At 34.4% G+C, this 21707-nt stretch overlaps 1 protein-coding gene across 3 annotated transcripts in view; it reads left to right on the forward strand.

The window, feature by feature from the left end:
* Positions 1-2722: 2722 nt before the first annotated feature.
* LOC149807078 (uncharacterized) overlaps positions 2723-21707 on the forward strand; it is a 43511-nt gene continuing 24526 nt past the window's right edge. Inside the window, exons 1-3 of one of the 3 annotated variants that reach the window (XM_089961588.1) lie at positions 6839-6945; positions 8126-8242; positions 19269-19353. In XM_089961588.1, coding sequence (XP_089817714.1) covers positions 19302-19353 — 52 coding nt within the window. In that variant the 5' untranslated portion in view covers positions 6839-6945; positions 8126-8242; positions 19269-19301. Of the gene's footprint in view, positions 2858-6808; positions 6946-8125; positions 8243-19268; positions 19354-21707 lie in introns of those variants that run through there. The other 2 variants (XM_089961579.1, XM_089961570.1) reach the window with 2 other exon arrangements.

Raw genomic sequence — 21707 nt, forward strand, 5'->3', positions numbered from 1 at the left:
AATTGAAATGGGTTTTATGGAAATTGACTAGTTTTACTTGTTTCTAACAGCATATCCTGTTATGTTAGTACATATTCACCTGTCTAATTAAAATGTTATGAAAGAGTCTAAAAATGAAACAAGCCAGTTTCTTGTTAATTCCGTTTAGCTATGGTCATTCGTGAATACATATAGAATCAATTTCATCTTTAAAAAAAACCCAAGGAAAATCATCTTTCAAAGCGTGTTTAACCCAATGTAATTCAAGTCTACTTCTGGCCCTTCCATACACGTATGTTCGTTGGTTCTGAATGCTGTTGCAGTTGATAGTTTTACAATTAAGCAATAGGTAACAGTTATAATAAGCTGTGTATTTTATATGAATACAAATATTTACTCATCTTTACATCAATTTGTTTAATAAAATGTTAGATTCATGCAACATTTGGCTTAAAATACTCATCGTGGTTTTATTAAAAGATTTCAACAAAACTATTTAAAATTATTCTATCCACATATTTTTAATCTGTAAAACTCTTTTATTAATCTAAGAGACAAGTTTTACTTCCTTGCCTTCCCGAAATCAGCAGGTTTTGATCATTGTACAATATGTTCTTCTAATCTGAAATGCTTTCACATATCCTTATTTTTGTGTACACGACTGTGCGCCGGATGTTGAGTCTCTCTGGAACACGTCCTTTCGCCAGCATGTCACTATCAAAGATCTTGTCATTTCATACAAAATCGTGTTGGTTCATATGCAGTAGAAGTATATATGTAAACAGAATTATTGAAACACTTTATTGTTGCAGGCATGTCTTTCTGTTTATTGTAGGAATGTTGTTTACATATAGCCGGGATTTAACATGAATCTTTCACCTTAACAGAAGTTGCTGGAGATGCTTGAGAAAGATCAGAATTCACTATAAATCAATCGCTGCACCCGTAATGTTGTAAAATAATCACCAAAAAACAAGTTATCTTATTTAGTCAACATTATACTATCTGTACATTTACAATTATTGAGTAGTGAGTTTAAATAAAATTGTCAAACATTCGAGTAAGGTGTGAAAAGTACGTACTTGGAGTGTCAGTTGTAGTCTGTCTGCCAGAATCAACGAACTTTACTCAGTAGTTATTTCCTGTCTTGTCCATTTTCAAATGTTTCCAAGAATTTATCTCATAGTATACAATCTTTATTAATCTCACTGTAAGGTCAGTGCTTTCTAAGAGTTTGAACTTGCCTTTGTATACATTTTTGTGTATGTTTATTGGAAATAAACAGAAATGTGTCTGTATCATACAACTTCTATGTGTCAAGAAATTCAAGTTTTGTATTGTCCGATCTTAAATCAATCCTATTGTTGAAGTAGTCTGATAACAGTATTTTGTTTAATTTTTGCTACTGTCATAACGTGGTTCTCACACCACACCAACTAAACCGCCATTATCATACTACTCTGTACGCGTCACTGAGATTGTCGGTCGACGTGACAAAGTACAAAAACAAGTGCAATACATGTTTGCGACGCAGAAGTATACGCAAATACATCCATTTTCACATCCGCTGTCCATAGTGCACTGACCACTGTCACACGCACACGCATGCTAACCCGCGATTGAAATCTGCTTGCATCTCCAACAGGCACAAATGCCAGAGGATAGTCAAGCGGGGTACACGACTTCATCCAAGATCAGTAACCAGCTAAACCTCCACAGTCATACTACTCGGTACAAGTTTCTAGGAATAGGGGAAAAGTTACAAATTATTTACTGAAACTGTCATTTAAATGTTCAGGGTCAATATGTTTTGCTGACAATGTATTTAAATGAGCAATTATTTATTGGACCGCTCTGGTCGCCTAGTGGTTAAAGCGTCCGACTCGGATGCGGGAGGTAGCGGGTTTGAACCCGGCCGAGTCATACCAAAGAATAAGAAAAATGGTATTAACAGCTGCCTTGCAAGGCGGTTAGCATTAAGAGGTTAGTGTTAGTTACTGGTCATCCTAGTGTCACGATAATTTGCCTGGGTGGGTCATCATGATACATGTCTGCGGCATGATGCCCCAGAGCATAACTATAAACTGCCATACGCAGACATTGTAAAGATATGACTGAAAAATTGTTAAAGCTACGTTAACAATCCAAATCACACACACACACACACACACACACACACACACACACACACAGTTTTATATTTAATTATGGCGATAGATTATGGCATTGAGATATTATTGAGCTATTGCATTGTATTTATCTTGTTGCTTGAAGACTAAGCAAGAACAACTAGAGTTACATTTTTCATATACATTAGGTCTTGGATACAATGTACGTGGCAACATCACGATGCCTTGTAGTCGGGGCCGCCATATTGGTCTTCTTACAGTCAACCGGGCCCCCTTACTGACAGTTATATTACACGCAAACTTATAACTGAATGGTATACCTTTCCTTATTAAAGGTACATTTGTGGGGTTTTGTGGTCTGTACTGATAATAGTGAAGAAAAATCCGAAACATTCCAGTAAACTATCAAATGACTTATATGCTTGTTTACATTTGACTTCGTTTCTTTCTTTATTCATTGTAAGTCTATAAATATGAATCGACAAAAGTTGTATATTTGGATATCATCATACATTCTTTCTTAATATCAGTCTAATGATAATGAAAAGTACTTGCAATTAGGTATTATTCTTAAATAAACATTTTATGTAAGCATAAACGGGATGTATATTGAATTTAATATCAAATATGTTAACTATTCTAGTTGTGGTAAGCGTTTCCGCTAGTGTGTGAGAAGGCACTTCCGGCAAGGCAAGAGTGTGATCTGAATTAAGAAGAGGCCAAGTTTTACAAAATTACGATTTGATCAGGTAATATATATGATATGAGCAATTGCATACCTTAGTACTTAGTTCAGCTCTGTTGGATTTTATGATTGCCACTAATCGTGAATATTAAACTAAGACTAGCGAAAGGTGCTTAGTGACTGAAAATATAAAATGAATACATGTATATATCATCCGTGTGGTTATCTACATGGGCTTTTACGGTGTATCGAACACGCCATGTGTAGGGAATGAGATGATAATTTATTTACAATTACGTAAATACATAATAGTAGTGGTTTATTGACATGTTTCTGCATTCGCGATAAACAGTTATTCATGTTGTTTTGAGTATGACATTCAAACGCTGTGTAAATTAGTTGAAATGTACGGTGAATTCATTTGCAAATACAATGGGTGCTTTAGAAAGCATGATACAAGGAGGCAGCCTAATGTGTCTGTTGGTCTACATGAGGGGAAATATTAGACCAAAGACGTACATTTTGGACATTTGGCCTTGAATCCATTATTAGGATACCAATAAAGTGATTACAAATTGAAGCTCAAGATTCATTAATTAATAAAGTAGAGAAAACTGAATTACCAATTGTGGTAGAATAGATAAATCAGCATGCACAGAAAGACATATAAGCAGAGAATATTTATAGACAGTTCATTTTAGGGATCATCATAATGTTTCGGACTAAAATTGTGTCATAATTAGTATTGCCAACATAAATTGGGAATTGTGTTAATGTCTTCATCATAAAATGCTGCTCGTACCCAATACAGACTTTTGTATTACTGTGTCAGGAACCCACTCTCGATGCTGTAGGACTGACTAAAATCGATGTTATTTGCATACAGTATGTGCAAGAAAAAAAAACAGCTTATGTTCAATTTCTCCAAGTGTTATACAAAATCCACTTCTTCTTGCCAGTAAATGTATTATTGACAATCGTCCATGGCATTTAACTTTCACTGCTTACAAACTAGATATTGCTGTCCACTGTGTCAACGTCCGTGGACAAAACATGGCATGGTTTTTTATTATTAGTTATTGATTCACGCACTGACCGCTAAATTTTGCATACTACTTTACTGAAAAAAAATGGGACATCACAATTACCATACTTTGTTTAGCCATTTCTTCACAGTCAGAATACCATCCCCGACCCACTTGTATTGAATTATGCATTACCAATGACTCTTAATACCATCAATTATTTGCTGCAGATCTCCCTGGTCGATATCCGATGCTTTGTGGACATAGTACGATCAATTATTGTGTTGTAGATCTTCTGGTTTATACCACATGATTTTACAGTTTGCAGTATTTGAGAGTATTCGATATCTGATATAATCTGGTTGAACTTGTTCCATATATTTCTTGGACATCTTTTGTAGGAAAGGAACCATGCACGCGCCGTTTTTCGGCAATACTCGGCGTTGTATAGTGTGCTTGTTTCCCTGGCATTTATATACTTTTAATGTTTTAAAAGGAAACTACTTGACTTTTACTGCTTGTAAATCCACTTCCACCCGGTGGTTTCCCATTTCCTTCAATACGGTGTCTAACTCAGTCATGCTAGTCATTTTATCTTCGATTGTCATCGAGTACAGCTTGATAATTGTATTGAGGCTATCCTGTGCCCCAGCGAAAAGTTATGAAACAACACCTATTTGCAAATGCAGCATAACGAGATTACTGTACCAGTGATGCCAATCACACGGCCCGATTGGTCTGTCTATAGTAGCTACTGATGTAACAATACGTAGTTGAAAATTGTCATTGTACCGCTCTTACATCTATGTGAACATACGATGAACAAATACCATCCAGGCTCGCGCACCTTAAGATGTGAGGTCGAAGTCTAAGTAATCCACACCCATAACACACAAATTAAACTGACTACTTGTTATAACGTTATAACACTTCCACGCTGGTTAATATTAGTTTGATATATCCTCATGAAGCTAGTAAGTGTAGTGGTGGGTGTAACTCTGCGACTCTCCATTGACGTATTATTTTACCGCACCTTGGGCTACACTTATATAACTTCTGATAAACGTAATAGACATATCAGCTGACCTCATTCTGTAGCAGGATCACACCCCGCACACATATGCAAGATTTTTGTGTGTGTGTGCAGATCTTACTAAACCTTGAGGTTCAAATCCTAAATAACACACTATACACGATACAGCCCAACTCAAGGTTTCTTTAAAAACTGAAAGATTCGTTATGGGAAGACTATTATGAAAGCATAAAATAACAAAGTGATGCAATCATCGGATCGATACGAATGCTGTTACGCAACCTGATTAAAATCAGATATCCTGTCCTACATTACGATGAGACATCGACCGCCTTGGGGTCATGATCTGGTGACCTGTGTTATGACCATATTCGCTAATTTTATCGTTCAATCATAGAAAGTCTCTTACGTTTGCGTTTGTGAGACTGATCTGTATGGCTTAATATCATTAATATGTGCCGAACGATATGATTCACTTTCAAATTTCTGCAAGATGCATTTCCATCGGCTAACTCAAAGTCACCATAACATGACTCCTTAGCGGTCGCTGTCAGATCCTCACGTGGGGCAGTGGAGATCTGAGTTTAATTAGAGTGTTTGTTATTTGACGGAATGCTGCCGTTGTTCAGGACGGCAGTCACAAAATGGGAAAAGTGCACTAGGTCAAAAATGAGTTACTTCTATAAGGACTATTCAAATTATTAAACATAGTTAGGTAATCCCTTTTCACATCGTTTATTATAAAACTTTTTGATAAACCCACTTTTTTTAAGCTAACTTTTACTGCCTCAAATTTGACAAGAACTTGACCGTTAACAAGAAAAGGGTAGCAACTTTGCTATGACTTTATTATTGGTATGCACATTAATTTGCATTGTGTGCTTGACCTTTGTCCGTAATTGAGAATGGGAGAGTGAGTCTGCCTGACTAATACAATTCTAAAAATATTTTACTTGAATTTGTGTTTTGGAGGTTTTTATCCTTGGAAATTATATGGTCTACTTAATTATTTTTGGGTCAAATTGTATGTTAAAATTTAAGTAAACAGGCCTGACTTTGTTTATGAATTTGATAGAAATGTATATTGGAAATGACCTAGGTCCAGATCATTATGTTGTGTCACAAGTCAGCGAATAGTCTGATATTAAGAGGACCAAGTAAACAATAATACATTCCTATTTTAATATCAGTCTTCGTGGAATCACTTTAAGTTGTGTTCAGATATAAGTTTAGAAGAATTTAATTGTTTTATTATTTATTGGAATTACAAACTGCATACTGACTTTTCTGACTAAAATACTTCTTTGGGATCACTGATGACTCATTCAAAGACACTCTGGATAAAGTCATTGTAATACATCACATAAGTATATTCAATATTCTTGGAATTCATTCGGAACGTTATATACTATTGGACTTCTGATATAACATTTCGGATTATTTGGATTTAATTCACAATAATTTACGTTCCTTTAAAATTTAAACTTCGTTTTCTAGGAAAATACATTGTTTCTTGAATTTTGCAAAACATTTTTATTTTGGTTCTTTCAGATACCTTTGTTAATAAGATGTAAACGTAGCAATTATAAATAACAAAATGCTGAAAATAGCGGAGACGTGGTCCAAGCAACTGTATAATAATTTCAGATATAAAATTAAAAATGACAATCCATACATTTTATCTGGCATACTGCATGCATTCAGTTTCCTTTAACAATCCGTGCTCACAAAGGACCCGGACTTGAACGTACGCAAATGATGTTTATGTAAATGTAGATAAAATCCAACTTATGATTGCAACGACAAACAGGTAGAGATTTTATCAATTTATGTTTAAAAGCAGAGCTCCCCAGCCAAGGTCGCTCCCAAACGTAACGGATTTTTGAGGTTATTTCTCAGTCTGGACAGGTAGACGTTAATGTATCAGATAAACATGCATCCGTTATTTTGCTATTTCTTTTAGAACGGATATGATACTTGGCTCGCACGGTATATAAGCTAAAATTGCAGTCATTCTGTCAGTTCGCTTATCTCAATTGCTATCGGATGAGCTACTAATTAAAGTCTGATATAAGAGTGTCATCTGGACTACAAGTAAGTATTTCACTACAATTAGTACTAGTAGTAGTAGTCAAATTATACAAGAATTATCTTTTTCTAAAATGGTAATTGCAGTTTGAATATTAGGATATGTCAGTATTTTCTTGCTGTAAAATGCCAGTTTAGCAATAACTATACATATATACAAATTGTGCTAAATTACACCTAGAATACGTAAATGATTAAAAGCAATTATTGCAAGGTTTCTTTTTCCTTTTTGAGGGGGTGGGTGTCCTTCTTAACAGTTCCAGGGTTCCCATTCAACCAATTTATCGGGAGGAAAAAGTCTGAAGAAAAATATAGGTTCGTTCCCAACCAGGAAAAACGCCTTAATATTGCAAATATTGATCAAAGCCTGAGATGAACCAATAATTTTGATCGTAGAGAAAAAATAATACATAATTGACTGGTATTTGACTTCATCGTGAGTTTAATGTATTGAGTTATTGACTGAATTTTTTAAGGTTGCCGAATTCTTCATTCAGAATTGCTGTATAGGCCATTTTTGGTGCTTGCCCTGAACATATTTTTAGTCAATCCAAGCACCCAGGGAATTAAACTGGTCACGTAATATTTTTATTCCTTAACAAGCTTCATATTCGTATTTTAATTTCCGTCGAAGGAACGAAGACCAGTCTAGCGTCACAGTGTGCCACATGTGGCAGAGGTGTCTGCGACGACGATAATTTTAAGAGACAAATTACGTTTATCTTCCATATTTTCCCTTATAATATGTAAAGTTAAGAATAAAAATATATTATGATAAATATTTTCCTGTTATTTGGTCTCTCGCATAACTATTATCATTAAATGTATCGTCCATAGTAACTGTCTACATCATTTCCACCCAAACGTATATTTTAAGCGAATATATACTCTCAGACCTTGGTACATACGTTGAAGACTACCAACTTCCCGGACAATTTTCAATGCAGAATCCCACTCTCTGGGTATACTTGAGAGTAATTGCCTTCAGTATACAGTCCATGGGTGGATTACATTCAAAAAAAATGTTAGGGCATCAATTACACGTAAGGGATCGACCATGTAATTATTTCTCAGAATTTTCCGGTTCGCAAATAGCTCGAAAAATATTCTTGTTGTGCTTTTTAATAACAACAAAAATCATTATATCCATAATATTTGTTAAACACAAAAATATAATTATCCTCAGGTAGGAAAACTTTTGGGCTCCAAAGAAAATCCCAGGTTGTCCCAAGAAAAATATACTTGTCGACGCCTAAGCTGATCTATCCCTGCTTGGAAAAGAAATTATTTGTCTTAAATAAAGGTAAATAATTATTACTGACTTGAAGTCTAAATTTAAAAAAAAAAGAAAAACATTTCTTCATACTAATGTATACCAGTAAGCAGAATAAAGTTAACATTTATATTCTGTAAACTGAAACGAGTTACATGCAATTTTTTATATTTTAAATTCAACAGTTATACTTCTTTCTAGTTACAAATCCCGTGACTACTAATATTCAAAAGTATGCTTCAAATCTTATGGGAGAGTCTCTGCCTTCGCTTGATTTATGTTTGTTACATTATTATGCAACATTCCTAATTTTGCCTCAGAATGTACTAGGTATATCCTTGTTATGAAGACGGGCGTTAATTGACAATTTAACAAAAGGGATTGGCCTACGAGTTCTGCCAGGTTATTAATGGGCGATAAACGAGAGAGAGAGAGAGAGAGAGAGAGAGAGAATTGTTGTTGTAGGGTTAACCCCATTTTACAGCACAGGCTATGCATGGGGGCCAGTATTAATGGTGGAGGAAGAACCTGGGAAAACCCCTGAAAGAACCTCTGACCCATGAGAAGTTGCCGGAAAACTTTTCCACATACCCACATTGGCCTAGCCCGAGACTCCAACCCACGCAGACAGAAGTGAGATGGCAGTGATTCGTAACGGTGAGCGCTTTAGACCATTGGGCCACTGGTGGCCCAGAGAGAGAGAGAGAGAGAGAGAGAGAGAGAGAGAGACGCAATATTAAATATAAATCCAGATATGTTCGTTGGTTCTGTATATTGTTGTTCTCGAAAGTTGTACAGTTAAGCTGTTTGGTGTTTTTTGTGTCTGAGCTAATTTAAACCATTTACAGTTTCGGTCATTTCTGCATTTGCTGAATATTTATGGATAGTTGTTGCATGTTTTCTACTAAATGTTTTACAACATTGGTCCTTCATTGCCAAACTTTTACAGGCACGTCCTTGTGATGATTCATAATGTTGTAACGATTATACAATTTTTGTTGTTGAACTAAATCATTTTACCTCAGACTCTGTACTATGTCAAATTCATTTGTGTTGTGTTGTTTTTTCTTTTACAATTTCATGGAATATGTAACAGATCCAGGAATGTGTGTGTTATATTTGATTTTAAAATCTTAACTCCTCTTTGAATGAAGTTTTTCAAGAAAATGTTAGATCCATGTAATGTGTCACTTAAAATACTCATCGTGAGTTTATTTCAAGTTTTCTTCAAATTATTTAAATGAGTCTTTACCACATATTTTAGTCTGTGGAAATTCTTTTCTTTCTCTAACAGGTATGATTTTGCATCCTCACCTTCTCCGAAATTACTAGGTTTAGGCCGTTGTGCAATATAAATATATATGTAAGCATCATTATTAAGTTCATTTTCAACAGGCATTATTTTGGCAGGCTACACCCGTAATTTTGCAAAATAATGGCAACAGGTTACCTAAATATGGGAACATTATGCTTTCCTTACATTTACAATCATTGTGTATTGTCTTGAAATCCAATTCACACTGATACGAATACTGAGTGGAAAGACCAGAATTGAACTTCGAGTGTCAGTGGATTTTGGATGAGGCAACCAGGATTAATTTCTCTTTTTGTTTGCGCTGTATATCGCTATATTACATGTTCCATAGGACAGTCCGTCTTTGACATCCTTCATATTTCGTCATTAAGTACATTTTCCCAATATTCTTCAGTAAGAGTTGTCCATTGATGTTTATCACGTCTTTAAGATATCAGTGGGGATTCTTTGAGTATTTCTCGCATCTTCTTTATTTGTATCCAATCTCTTTTTTTTAAAAATTTATATTTGTACAATGATGATCGGTGTTTAAATGCTTAAGAAGTAATGTTTGTTATTTTCTTCCATTCTATTTCTGTTCTTTTAGTAATCCTTTTCTTTGCAGCCTGTCTATCCTAATCAACGGATTTTAAACCTACTCAGTTGTTCTTTATTGTCTGTATTAAACTGTTTCCTAGATTTTCTCTCATCGTATAAAGTCTTTATTGTCTCACTGTTGGACCAGCGCTTGATGATAGGCTGAAATTGCCCTTGTATATATTTAAGTGCCTGTCTCTTTGGAATACATATACATTTGTTTCTAGCATACATCTTCTTTGTGTAAAGGAATTCAAAATTGTTTAGCCCCATTTTCAACCAATCTTACTTTTGGAGTAGCATGATAACAGCATTTTAGGTGCCGAGATTGGTTCAAGTCTTCTACCGCCCTTGACTGTGTCCTTGATAACATGCTCACGCATGCGAACCCGTGATTTTAACTCGCGTGTGCCTCCAACAGGCGATCATGTCAGACGATTGTCATGTAGAGTACAAGACATCAACCTAGATAAGTAACCAATTAAACCGCCACTATCATACTACTCGGCACACTTTTTTGAGACTGTCCGTCAATTTGATAAGAAAAACACAATGCATAAGTACAAGTAGAATGTGCAGGTAAAGTACAACGCACAAGTACGATGCACAAGTATATGCACAAGTACAGCAATCCAAATATGTGTTAGAGTGAAAACATGCAGGGAAACTATCCGTAATGGTTAATCTGTTTTCGTCACCCTGCAAAGCCAAGGTTCAAACTGCGATTAGGAAAGAGTAACAAATCTACAGTATTTAAAGCGGTAGAGGGTTAATACGCTCAAATTATTAATTCTTGGAAATACAAAGTGCTCTTAAAAATAGTCTTGGATAGAAACATTAACTTGGAATCGAAGTGAATTCACACAAAGACATCATGGATTATATTATTTTATTAATTGGACGATTTAGCACATTATCCCTCTTAAAGTCACTGAATATTACTAAATTCGAGACTACAGACACATCGACTTCAGCGTTGGATCTTATTTTGAACCCCACTTGAATTTAATTAGATATTTCTCCTTCTCCTTCCGAAGAAGCAGACCCTATCCTGGACCCTATTTTGTGGGAAAGCCTGCAGTCAGAAGGGGACGCAATCTTAGACGATAAGAGATTGTCACAACCCCCAACTAAAGCACATCGTTTCAGGGATACCCAAAACAATCTAGAAAAGATGTACTATTCATTTCCCAAAATGTGTCTGTCTTTGTGTTTGTCTTTAAGTTAGAAGAAGCGAAACTCTTTTTAAATGAGCCCGAAGTCCCTACGTTATCATACACTACCGATGGACAATGAAGCTTGATCAGAAAAAGATTAAACTTAATTGGCAAAGGGATTGGAATAACAAACTAAAATACAGATCATAAGCGACGTTAATGAACAAAATAAAGCACCCAAATTGCACAATATTATTGACTTAAAAATTAGAAACAGACTAAGAACCGGAAAAACTCTCCTAGCGATTAACTGCGGAAGGTTATTACCAACAAGCAGTGCATTAGGTATATACTGACCTCATTGTCCCACCCCAGAGGCCATTAATCTTGTGACAAATGAATACCCGCACATAGAAATGCAATGTAAATTATTCCAAGCAAAGTAGACCACACTTAAAAATTCTACATGCTATACAGATACTTTGAAACTGAATAACAACAATTTCCAAAGTACCTGTCAGAATTTACTCGGTTTCATTTCAGAGGCAAGAGAAAAATAAAACTATTCTCTTGTATTAGTTCAAATATAGAAAGAACAAAACATATCCACTGAAGGAAAATACAATTCACATAAACTTAAGAAGGAGAAACTAATCGGCTGAGGAACGGAATGACTGTGGGTATTTTAACCACATCGTACCAGGGAATATCGCTGTGAATGGGCAGAACAATGCCACAGTAATCTGATATAGTTTACATCTTGCTATTCGTCAAGGTATTCATACCTACCTGACTTCATTTTTCAGCAGGATCATGTTCCGTACACATGTGCAAGTTTGTTTTGCAGATGTTACAAAAAATCGGTCTTCAAATCGTAACTCACCCACTATACAACCCAACTTAACTTTTTTCCAAACTTGAAAGGTTCGTTATGGGAAAACCATTATCAGCTGAAAAGAACAAAGGGATGCAATCGCCGGATCGCAACGAATGCTTTACGCTACTGGGCTTCTACCATTGTTCAGGACATGGGGTACAAAATGAGAGAAACGCATTAAGTCAAAATAATGTTGCTTTGAAAAGTACTACTCACATTATTTTAAACAGTTCAGTAAACCTTTTTACAGCATTTGTTACAGAACTTTTTTATTTCAACCCACGTTTTTTAAGTCAAACGTCACTGCCTCAAAGTTGACGAAAATTGATCGTTAACAAGAAAAGATGACATGGTCACTGCCATATGAGGAGTAGACCACGAAGACCAACATTGGTTTGGAACATTATACTGCTCAGGTTGGCTTCGTGCATCAATGAATATTTCTGCACAGAGTGAAATATGTTGCATTGGAAACAAACATAACCACTTGAAACTGGCATCTGGTCATCAATGGCACGTGCTTTTGGTAAAGAAAAAAAAAACGACATTAATACACACTAAGAGACATACACGTTATAAATTGCGAAAGGCTGAAAAGCACCTAAATATTTTAGTTTACCGTATAATTAGTGTAAGTTAGAATAAGAGAAGTGGCCCGAAATAATTTACCATGACTTTATTATAAATAACAAGAATGCTAAATTAGTGGGGTTTTGGTCCAAATATCTGTATAACACTTTATCTGGCATAGATTTAATGACTGCATACTACTTTATCTGGCACATACTTATCTGTATGTACTATATGTATTGGATTTCTTATTACACTCCCTGCACACAGTAAACCAGGACTCGAAGGTGCGCAAATGATGTACATGTAAATGCAGATCAAACAGCTTAGTCTGTTTTCAACAAAAAATAGGCAAAGATCGAAATACTTCATGTTTGAAATGTAGAGCGTCGTAGGTTGCAGCCAATGGGAACGGATTACATAAGGTTGTTTCTATATCTTGACAGGTAGACGTCAATGTTTACAAGTAAGCATGATTTCTGTTGTTGTTTTTTAACGGATCTACTACTTGGCTCGCACGCTATATACACTTAAAATGCAGTCAATCCGTCAAATTGTGCATATCAATCTCCATTAATTACTCTACTGATTAAAGTGTTATATATGATGTTAGCTGTTAGATTACCATTAATTCAGTAGTAGTAGAAGTAGTAGTAGTAGGAGGAGTAGTAGTAGTAGTGGTAGTAGTAGAGACATTTTACAAGAATCATGTATCCTTTCTAACCATGAAAATGCCAAGTTATCAATAAATATACGTATATAATAAACACACTGATTAGAATATCTAGGACGCGTAAATAATTAAATGTAATTATTGCGACTATTTTCTTTTCTTTATTTATTCCGTTATTCCCACGCTCCGGGAAATCGGGAGGATAAAGTCGGCAGAAAGAATACGATTGTTCCCAAACCGGAAAAGCTCTTTAATTTTGCAAATATTGATCAAAGACTGAGATAAATAAAAACTTTTTAACCGCCGTTAGATCACAGAAAAAGAATACAAAATTAACTCGTATTTGAACTCATCATGAGTTTAATTTGTAAAGAGCTCTTCATCATGTTGAGGTGTAACTGTATGGACCATTTGGTCCTTACCCTCAGAATGTTTGTTTGGTTAATTCAAGCGCTCAGGCGATCGGACTAATCAAGTCAAAACTAAGTAATAGAATAGAGCAAAAACTATCAAGTTTTGTAAAATTAAAAAAAAAAAATTTTCCCCCCAAAATACAAAGTGAAAATTAAAAACACTGTCAGTATTGTTCATTAATCCCAAATAGTCCGAAAAAGGTTTATCACAAGTCCAAATATAGAAAGTTCCAATTGAATTCCATTGGTTTTCCAAAATAAGTTAAACTATTTATTGTGTTGATATGCCAGTAGTCTCCAACGTGTTAATGTGAAAATGGCCTGAATTGTGATGATGTGCTAACAGTCTTTTGATGTATCACAATAATATAATCCAAAAATATTCTTGTCTGAATTCACTATAATTCCAAATTAATGTTACAGTCCAAGAATATTACTGATGAGCACTTTTGCACTTCCAGTGAATAATAATTTCAATGAATAATTTTACCCAAATGAAATTTGAAGAGAATGATTCTGCTTCAAAATGTTAAGGAAAGAATGAGTAATTTATCAGGTAAACATCATTATATAAACAAGATAAAGTCTATTACTAAAATTATAACAAAGAACATGTCAAACATCAGGCACACCATGTTTTCCCATCGGGGAAATTCCAATTTCCTAGAATAAGATTAAGATAAAAATGTTTACCTTCGTTGGTAATGATCCTAATGTTTAATCTATGCTCCCAGAGAAATATTAGCGATGTACTATGTCGTTTACGAAATCAATGTCCCGAGTCAGGTAACAATGTAGTTGATTTTGGACTAAGATCTGTTCCAAAATACAATTATGCATAGCATGTAATCGTGGAGGTTAAAGCCAACAAACAATAAAAATTTAATATACATAATAAAGTAACCTGGTTGTTCCATAACAAGCTCCATATCCGAAGGCTTATTTACGTAAAAGGCAAGAAGACCAGTCTGCCTCAGCGTATGTCAGCATGTGAGAGCGGAATCTTCGTCTACGATACGTTTAAGAGAAAAATAATAACGTTTATATTCCCCAGTTCTCCTTATAATATATAAAGTTAGCACAAGTATATTATTTATAAGGGTGGATGCGTACCCGGTGCGAAAACCCGGACCCGGAGTGTTTGGCACTACCCGGAAATACTCGAATCGGCCCGGTTTTAAGAAACAGAATATTTTCTTGCCGTGTCGGTCCCCCCTCCCGCGTAGACAAAAACCACACTCTGTTTTATGGTTGGCAAAAATCGGGGTGAGGGGTTATGGAAACCGGACGTAATGGGAATAGAGAAGCCCAATTCGGTAAAATCCGAACCCGGTACTACCAAAATTTCCCTACCCGTCCATCCTATAATTGTCATAAATATTTGCTTATTATTTCGTTGCTTACATCACTATTATTTATGATTAACTTGATCATCAACAGTAGCTTTTGACACCATTTCCACCCCAACTTGCCTTCGACACCATTTCCACCCCTAACTTGCCTTCGACACCATGTCCACCCCAACTTGCTTTTGTGGTGAATTTTGCTATCAGACCTTGCTATATACGAATAGGTCTATCAGCTTCTTTTATAATATTCAATACAGAATGGTCACTTTGTAATTCCAATGAATTTTTTAAAATGCAAAACTTAATTTTAAATTGTGCCTGAACACAACAATAAACTCTGAACATAAATTCCGAATGACTGATATTCAACAGAAATGAATAATTGTTTCCCAAATATTCTTTACATATATATCTGACTTGACCTATGTCGGAATAGAGTGCTCTGGGGAAAAATTACAATGGAAAATTAATAATCCTAGTCTTATTGCAAACACTATTAACTTAAATTCTTCCCACATAAACATTTTGTTTACTTATATCATGGCACACGTCAGAGGCACTAATTCATTCACATCCCTCAGTTATGATCACGATATCAGCCAGATACATAAAATGTAATTTAATTGTGTATAACATTACTAACAGGTACAGAGAGAACTACATTGCATGTAAATATTAATCGGTCTGCAAACAGTACCTAGCAACGACTACACTGAGAACTGGGGGCTACACTCATGTGTTTAAGTTGTGTGTAATATAATTCCGATAATAGTGGTCGTTTCTTTTTTTACCACAACAGCGTTGAAGCAAATCATGACAGGGCCAGTGGATGTGGACATGGATGTACTTGCGCACATATCTGTGTTTTTTTACTGTAAGTGTGCGTTGTACTTGGACCTGTGTATTGTATATGTATTTTGTACCTGTTACGTCGATCTGACAGTCTCAGAGTCGTATTATAACAGCGGTTTTGTTGGCTACTGGTCTAAGTTGAACTATTCTACCCACATCCTCTGGCATGTGCGCCTGGTGGAGACGCACACGCATCACAATTACAATCGCGGGTTTGCATGCGTGTGTGTGTGTGCAGGGGTGGGGTGTAGAACACTTTGACTTAGATCAGTGACAAACATGCAAAACCACCATTAACATCCTGCTGTTGTTGTATATGGAATTTACATGTTCCTTAAACTATTCAATGATTCTTCAGCTTCCTTTTATATTCAAAACGGATGTCGATGAGTCTCTTTTAAAACACCGTTTGTTGATAGTAATCTGCTTCTGATTTGTAACACTTCTTCTCTGTATCATACTTACTGAGAGCCATACAAACTATCAATATCGAGAAAAGCCTAATAATGATCTGTGGTAGAACGAAACTGTTTTAAATACTGCAGTGACATCAAACATATAGTATTTTACAATGCAAAATCTCGATGTATTTGATTCTCATGAGTCAAGAACTAACGTTAAAAAAGGAAATAAATTCAGTAGTAATGATAAAACAAACTTTATAAGAGGGGAAACGGCTTGCTGAGGGGCTTTATAGTGACGGACCAATGTATGCTGCTACTTTCTCATATCACCTCTCAATGACTGAGCATGTCCCAGACCAGTTACAATTACATTGTTTTGAATGTATTATATTTAATGAAAAGGCAATTGCTGTTTAACATAAATGTCTCAGTCATCTTCACTACTTAATATGCCGTTATTATCTTTCCTATTTTCATTTTCGGTGCTTTCGTCAAGCCTCCAGTCCATCTTCTCTTCGCTAGATTTATGTCTGTTTTACCACCCTAACTGTTAGTTTAAAAAATCTGTTGTACTCGAACCTCTGTGTAGCTTGGTATGTTGATGACATATTCTTTCTGTTACATTTTAGGCCACATGCGCTACGTACAGTGTTGTTGTACTTGTATCAATCACATAAGTTATGTACGGGACCCTTTCCCTTTGTAATTTCTGGTTACATTTCTATTTCACTGGTCGTGGGTCAATTAGAACACATCATGTCATTTTTAGCAAGATTCACTTTTAAAACATATCAGTTGGGTGATAAACGTAAAATGGAGAAAATCTATAGAAAATGGCGGAGAACTCAGTAACACGCAAAGGCAAACAGTAAAGAAAAAGACTAGAAAACATACGAAATGCATCCTTATACTTTTTTTTGACATTATTAGCGAAAATTCAGTAAATGTAAATTTCCTGTACGCTTATACTTCAAAGAAGATATTAGGAATGTTTAGGCCAAGGCATAAGTTTGTCTAAATCGATAAATCGCTCTAACGATTGCTATCATTTTCGTGACGTGCGTATGTCTTTATTTGGTAAAACAAAGTACATGTATATGCAATGACAACTACTGTAGTATTTCCAAATTTCAATAGTTCCGGTATATTTCAAAACCGATCACTTCCGTTTAAGCAATATGGACTGCAGTCAACATACAAGATTTATTTATCAACGAAAATGAAGAGCTTGATGACGTGTAAAACCTCAGCATCTCCCAGACTGAAAATTTGAGAAAGAAAGTGCTCCAATCAGAATGGAAAATTTTAAGTTTTGCCATAACAAATGTACATTTTTACGAAGAATTTTTCTCAGTTCAAATTACAGTTAAGATACATAGTACATGTACCTTCGCAAGTCATCGCAACAAGCACAGTAAAAAGTGTTTGCAACTATTTTGTTTGACTATAAGTTAACGGCGCATAGTTAATCACAATGGCGAAGGGTAGTAGTTTTTCATGTTTCGAATATTGGTGAAAGACTCGAGAGCGTTCCTTTTGAGCCTTTTGTATTTGGTACAAGTAGAATCTTATTTCTGTATACATCAATAACGTCTTTGTTTATGCTGTATACGGTTATTATTAACATTTTTCTCTGCTTTTTGTATTAATCTATTTCAATTACAGTGGTAGATTTAGATGAAAGCACTAATTTAAATTAAGCTCCCTGTCTTATTACGATTTTCTCGGAAGCTGGCTCCGAACTTACGTGTTTTGTATGTTTTATTTCTTCTTCTAAAGTAACATAGCTTACATTATTCTACTGAAGTAGTGAAAAATGTTAACTCATTTCAAACACCTTTTTCATAATAAAGTCCATAACAAGTGTATGAAATCAATGAGTGCTGCATTTATAGTCACAGATGTGTCTAAGCTTTGGTAGTGTTTGTTGTACGTAATCACCAGCGTGTGCACATGGACATTGTACAGTTTAATATTTCTTAAGGTGTACCTTGCTTATATAATAGTCATACAAATAACAACATAGCATTATTTAAATTTATTTCATGCTAGGTCGTGAATTGTTGGATTTTCCAAGTAAAATAATTGTGATAATTCATTAGAGTGAATCACGATAAATAATTTCAGTTTCACGTTGATAACAACATAACCATGAAATTCGAAGTTATTCGTAGATATTTACGTGGCTGAATGGTAAATATGGCTGCTTCCCAATTAATGGGAGACAAGTAAATAATTTATTAGGGTGTAAATGTGATTAAGATGAGACATGTAAACAGTTTATTAAGGAGTTAATAAGATGACCATAAGTCACGTAACAGTTTATTATAGTGTAAATAAGAACAAGATCAGACAGGTAAATAGTATATTAAGGTGGAATACGCCTACGATGAGACAGGTAAACAGTTTATTAAGGTGTAAATACAACTACGATGAAATAGGAAAGCAGTTTATTAAGGTGTAAATAAGATGAGACAGGTACAAAGTTTATTAATGTGTACATAATATGAGACAGGTAAACAGTTTATTATGGTGTAAATAGGATCAGACAGGTAAACAGTTTTTAAGGTGTAAATAAAATAAATATGAGACAGGTAAACAGCTTATTAATAAGATAAAGATGAGACAGGCAAACATCTTACTAAGGTGTAAATACGATGAGACAGGTAAACAGCTTACTAAGGTGTAAATATGATAAAGATGTGACAGAGGTAAACAGTTGATAGATGTCAGCCTATATACATGTACCTATTAATATTTCTTAGATCGATTCATATTATTCATAACGGGTGTGTAAGAGAAGGGTAAATCTTTTGATGTCATTTTCATTGCCAGTTCGCATCTATTAATTTTATACTTTTCCATTCAAGGTTAGCTAAAGAGAGGAGTACAGCAATTAGAAGATGAAGCAAAACGTCGTCATAGTGTTGCTTGTTGTGTGCAGCTATGCCGCCGGTATATTACCTTATTCTGCAACATCTTTCTTTCATACTGACACATACACAACACACAGGAATAACCTCATGCACAACAAAAAGGAAAATATTCATATTAACATACACAACATGAAGGAATAAATTCATGCTGACACATACACAACACATAGTAATAATTTCATACACAACACATGGATACTTTCATGCACTACACTTATAATAATTTGATGCACTACACATAGGAATACATTCATACTGACACATACGCAACATATAGTAATACTTTCATATACAACACATATGAATAATTTCATACACAACACATATCAACATTTTCATGCACAACACATAGGAATAATTTCATACACATTACATAGGAATAATTTCATGCATAACACAAAGGAAAATATTCATATTAACATACACAACATAAAGGAACATACACAACACGTAGGATTAGTTTCATACACAACACATAGGAATATATTCATACATAACACATAGGAATACGTTCATACTGATACACATCCAACACACTGGAATAAATTCATGCAGACACATACACAACATATAGGAATAATTTCATGTACAGCACAAAGGAAAATATTCATATTAACATGCACAACATAAAGGAATAAATTCCTACTGACATATACACACAACACATAGGAATAATTTCATACACAACACATAGGAATAATTTCATGCACAACACATGCTGATACACATACAGCACATTGGAATAAATTCCTAGACAACACATATGAAGAAATTAATACACAACATATATGTATAAATTTGTATTGATACACGTACACCACATTAGAATAAATTCAAGCTGACACATATACAACACATTGGAATTAATTCAAGCTGACACATATACAACACATTCGAATTAATTCATGCTGACACATATACAACACATTGAAAGAAATTCATGTTGACACATATACAACACATTGGAATTAATTCATGCTTACATATACAACACATTGGAATTAATTCATGCTGACACATATACAACACATTGGAATTAATTCATGCTGACACATATACAACACATTGAAAGAAATTCATGTTGACACATACACAACATATTGGAATTAATTCATGCTGAAACATATACAACATATTGGAATTAATTCATGCTGACACATATACAACACATTGGAATTAATTCATGCTGACACATATACAACACATTGAAAGAAATTCATGTTGACACATATACAACACATTGGAATTAATTCATGCTTACATATACAACACATTGGAATTAATTCATGCTGACACATATACAACACATTGGAATTAATTCATGCTGACACATATACAACACATTGGAATTAATTCATGCTGACACATATACAACACATTGAAAGAAATTCATGTTGACACATATACAACACATTGGAATTAATTCATGCTTACATATACAACACATTGGAATTAATTCATGCTGACACATATACAACACATTGGAATTAATTCATGCTGACACATATACAACACATTGAAAGAAATTCATGTTGACACATATACAACACATTAGAATTAATTCATGCGTACATATACAACACATTGGAATTAATTCATGCTGACACATATACAACACACACTGGAATTAATTCAAGCTGACACATATACAACACATTGAAAGAAATTCATGTTGACACATACACAACACACTATAAAAAATTCATGCTTACACATACACAGCATATAGGAATAAATTCATACTGAGACATATGCAACACATATGAATAAATTCACTTTATGCTGACATGCACAACACATAGCAATACATTTACTGACACATACACAACACATAGGAATTTAATTCATGCTTGCACATGAATAACACATGTGAATAAATTCATACTGTCAGACTAACTGTGCAATCTTAAATTCCCATTCGATCCCATGCAGTCTCATACATATTGTATTCTTATTCTTTTTTGTTAAGAAGCCTGTCCAACCGATTTAAAATGTTTCGTATTTAAACTCGGTCAGAAACATCTTATATATATATATATATATATATATATATATATATATATATATATATATATATATATATATATATATATATATATACCTTTACATGTTTAGTGACAGAAATAATGATATTGAATGGGGTTTGTTGTTCGCATTTCACTTTATGTAAGTACAGATGAGTTTATTAAGAATATTTTTGTACAAATTCAAATAGTGTAATAATTTAGCACTTTTTTAAGTACATTGAACAATCAACTTTTTAAATGCGTTTTGGTTCTATGAATTTATTCCTATTTGCTGTGTATGGGTTACGAGTATATGTTATTAAAATAAGTAACAGAAAATAGTGAAAAGTAACAAGCTTTGTAAGCT

The sequence above is a fragment of the Sinohyriopsis cumingii genome, chromosome 1 (assembly GCF_028554795.1).
Source record: "Sinohyriopsis cumingii isolate HCF-2022 chromosome 1, ASM2855479v2, whole genome shotgun sequence".
NCBI classification, from domain to species: Eukaryota; Metazoa; Mollusca; class Bivalvia; order Unionida; family Unionidae; genus Sinohyriopsis; species Sinohyriopsis cumingii.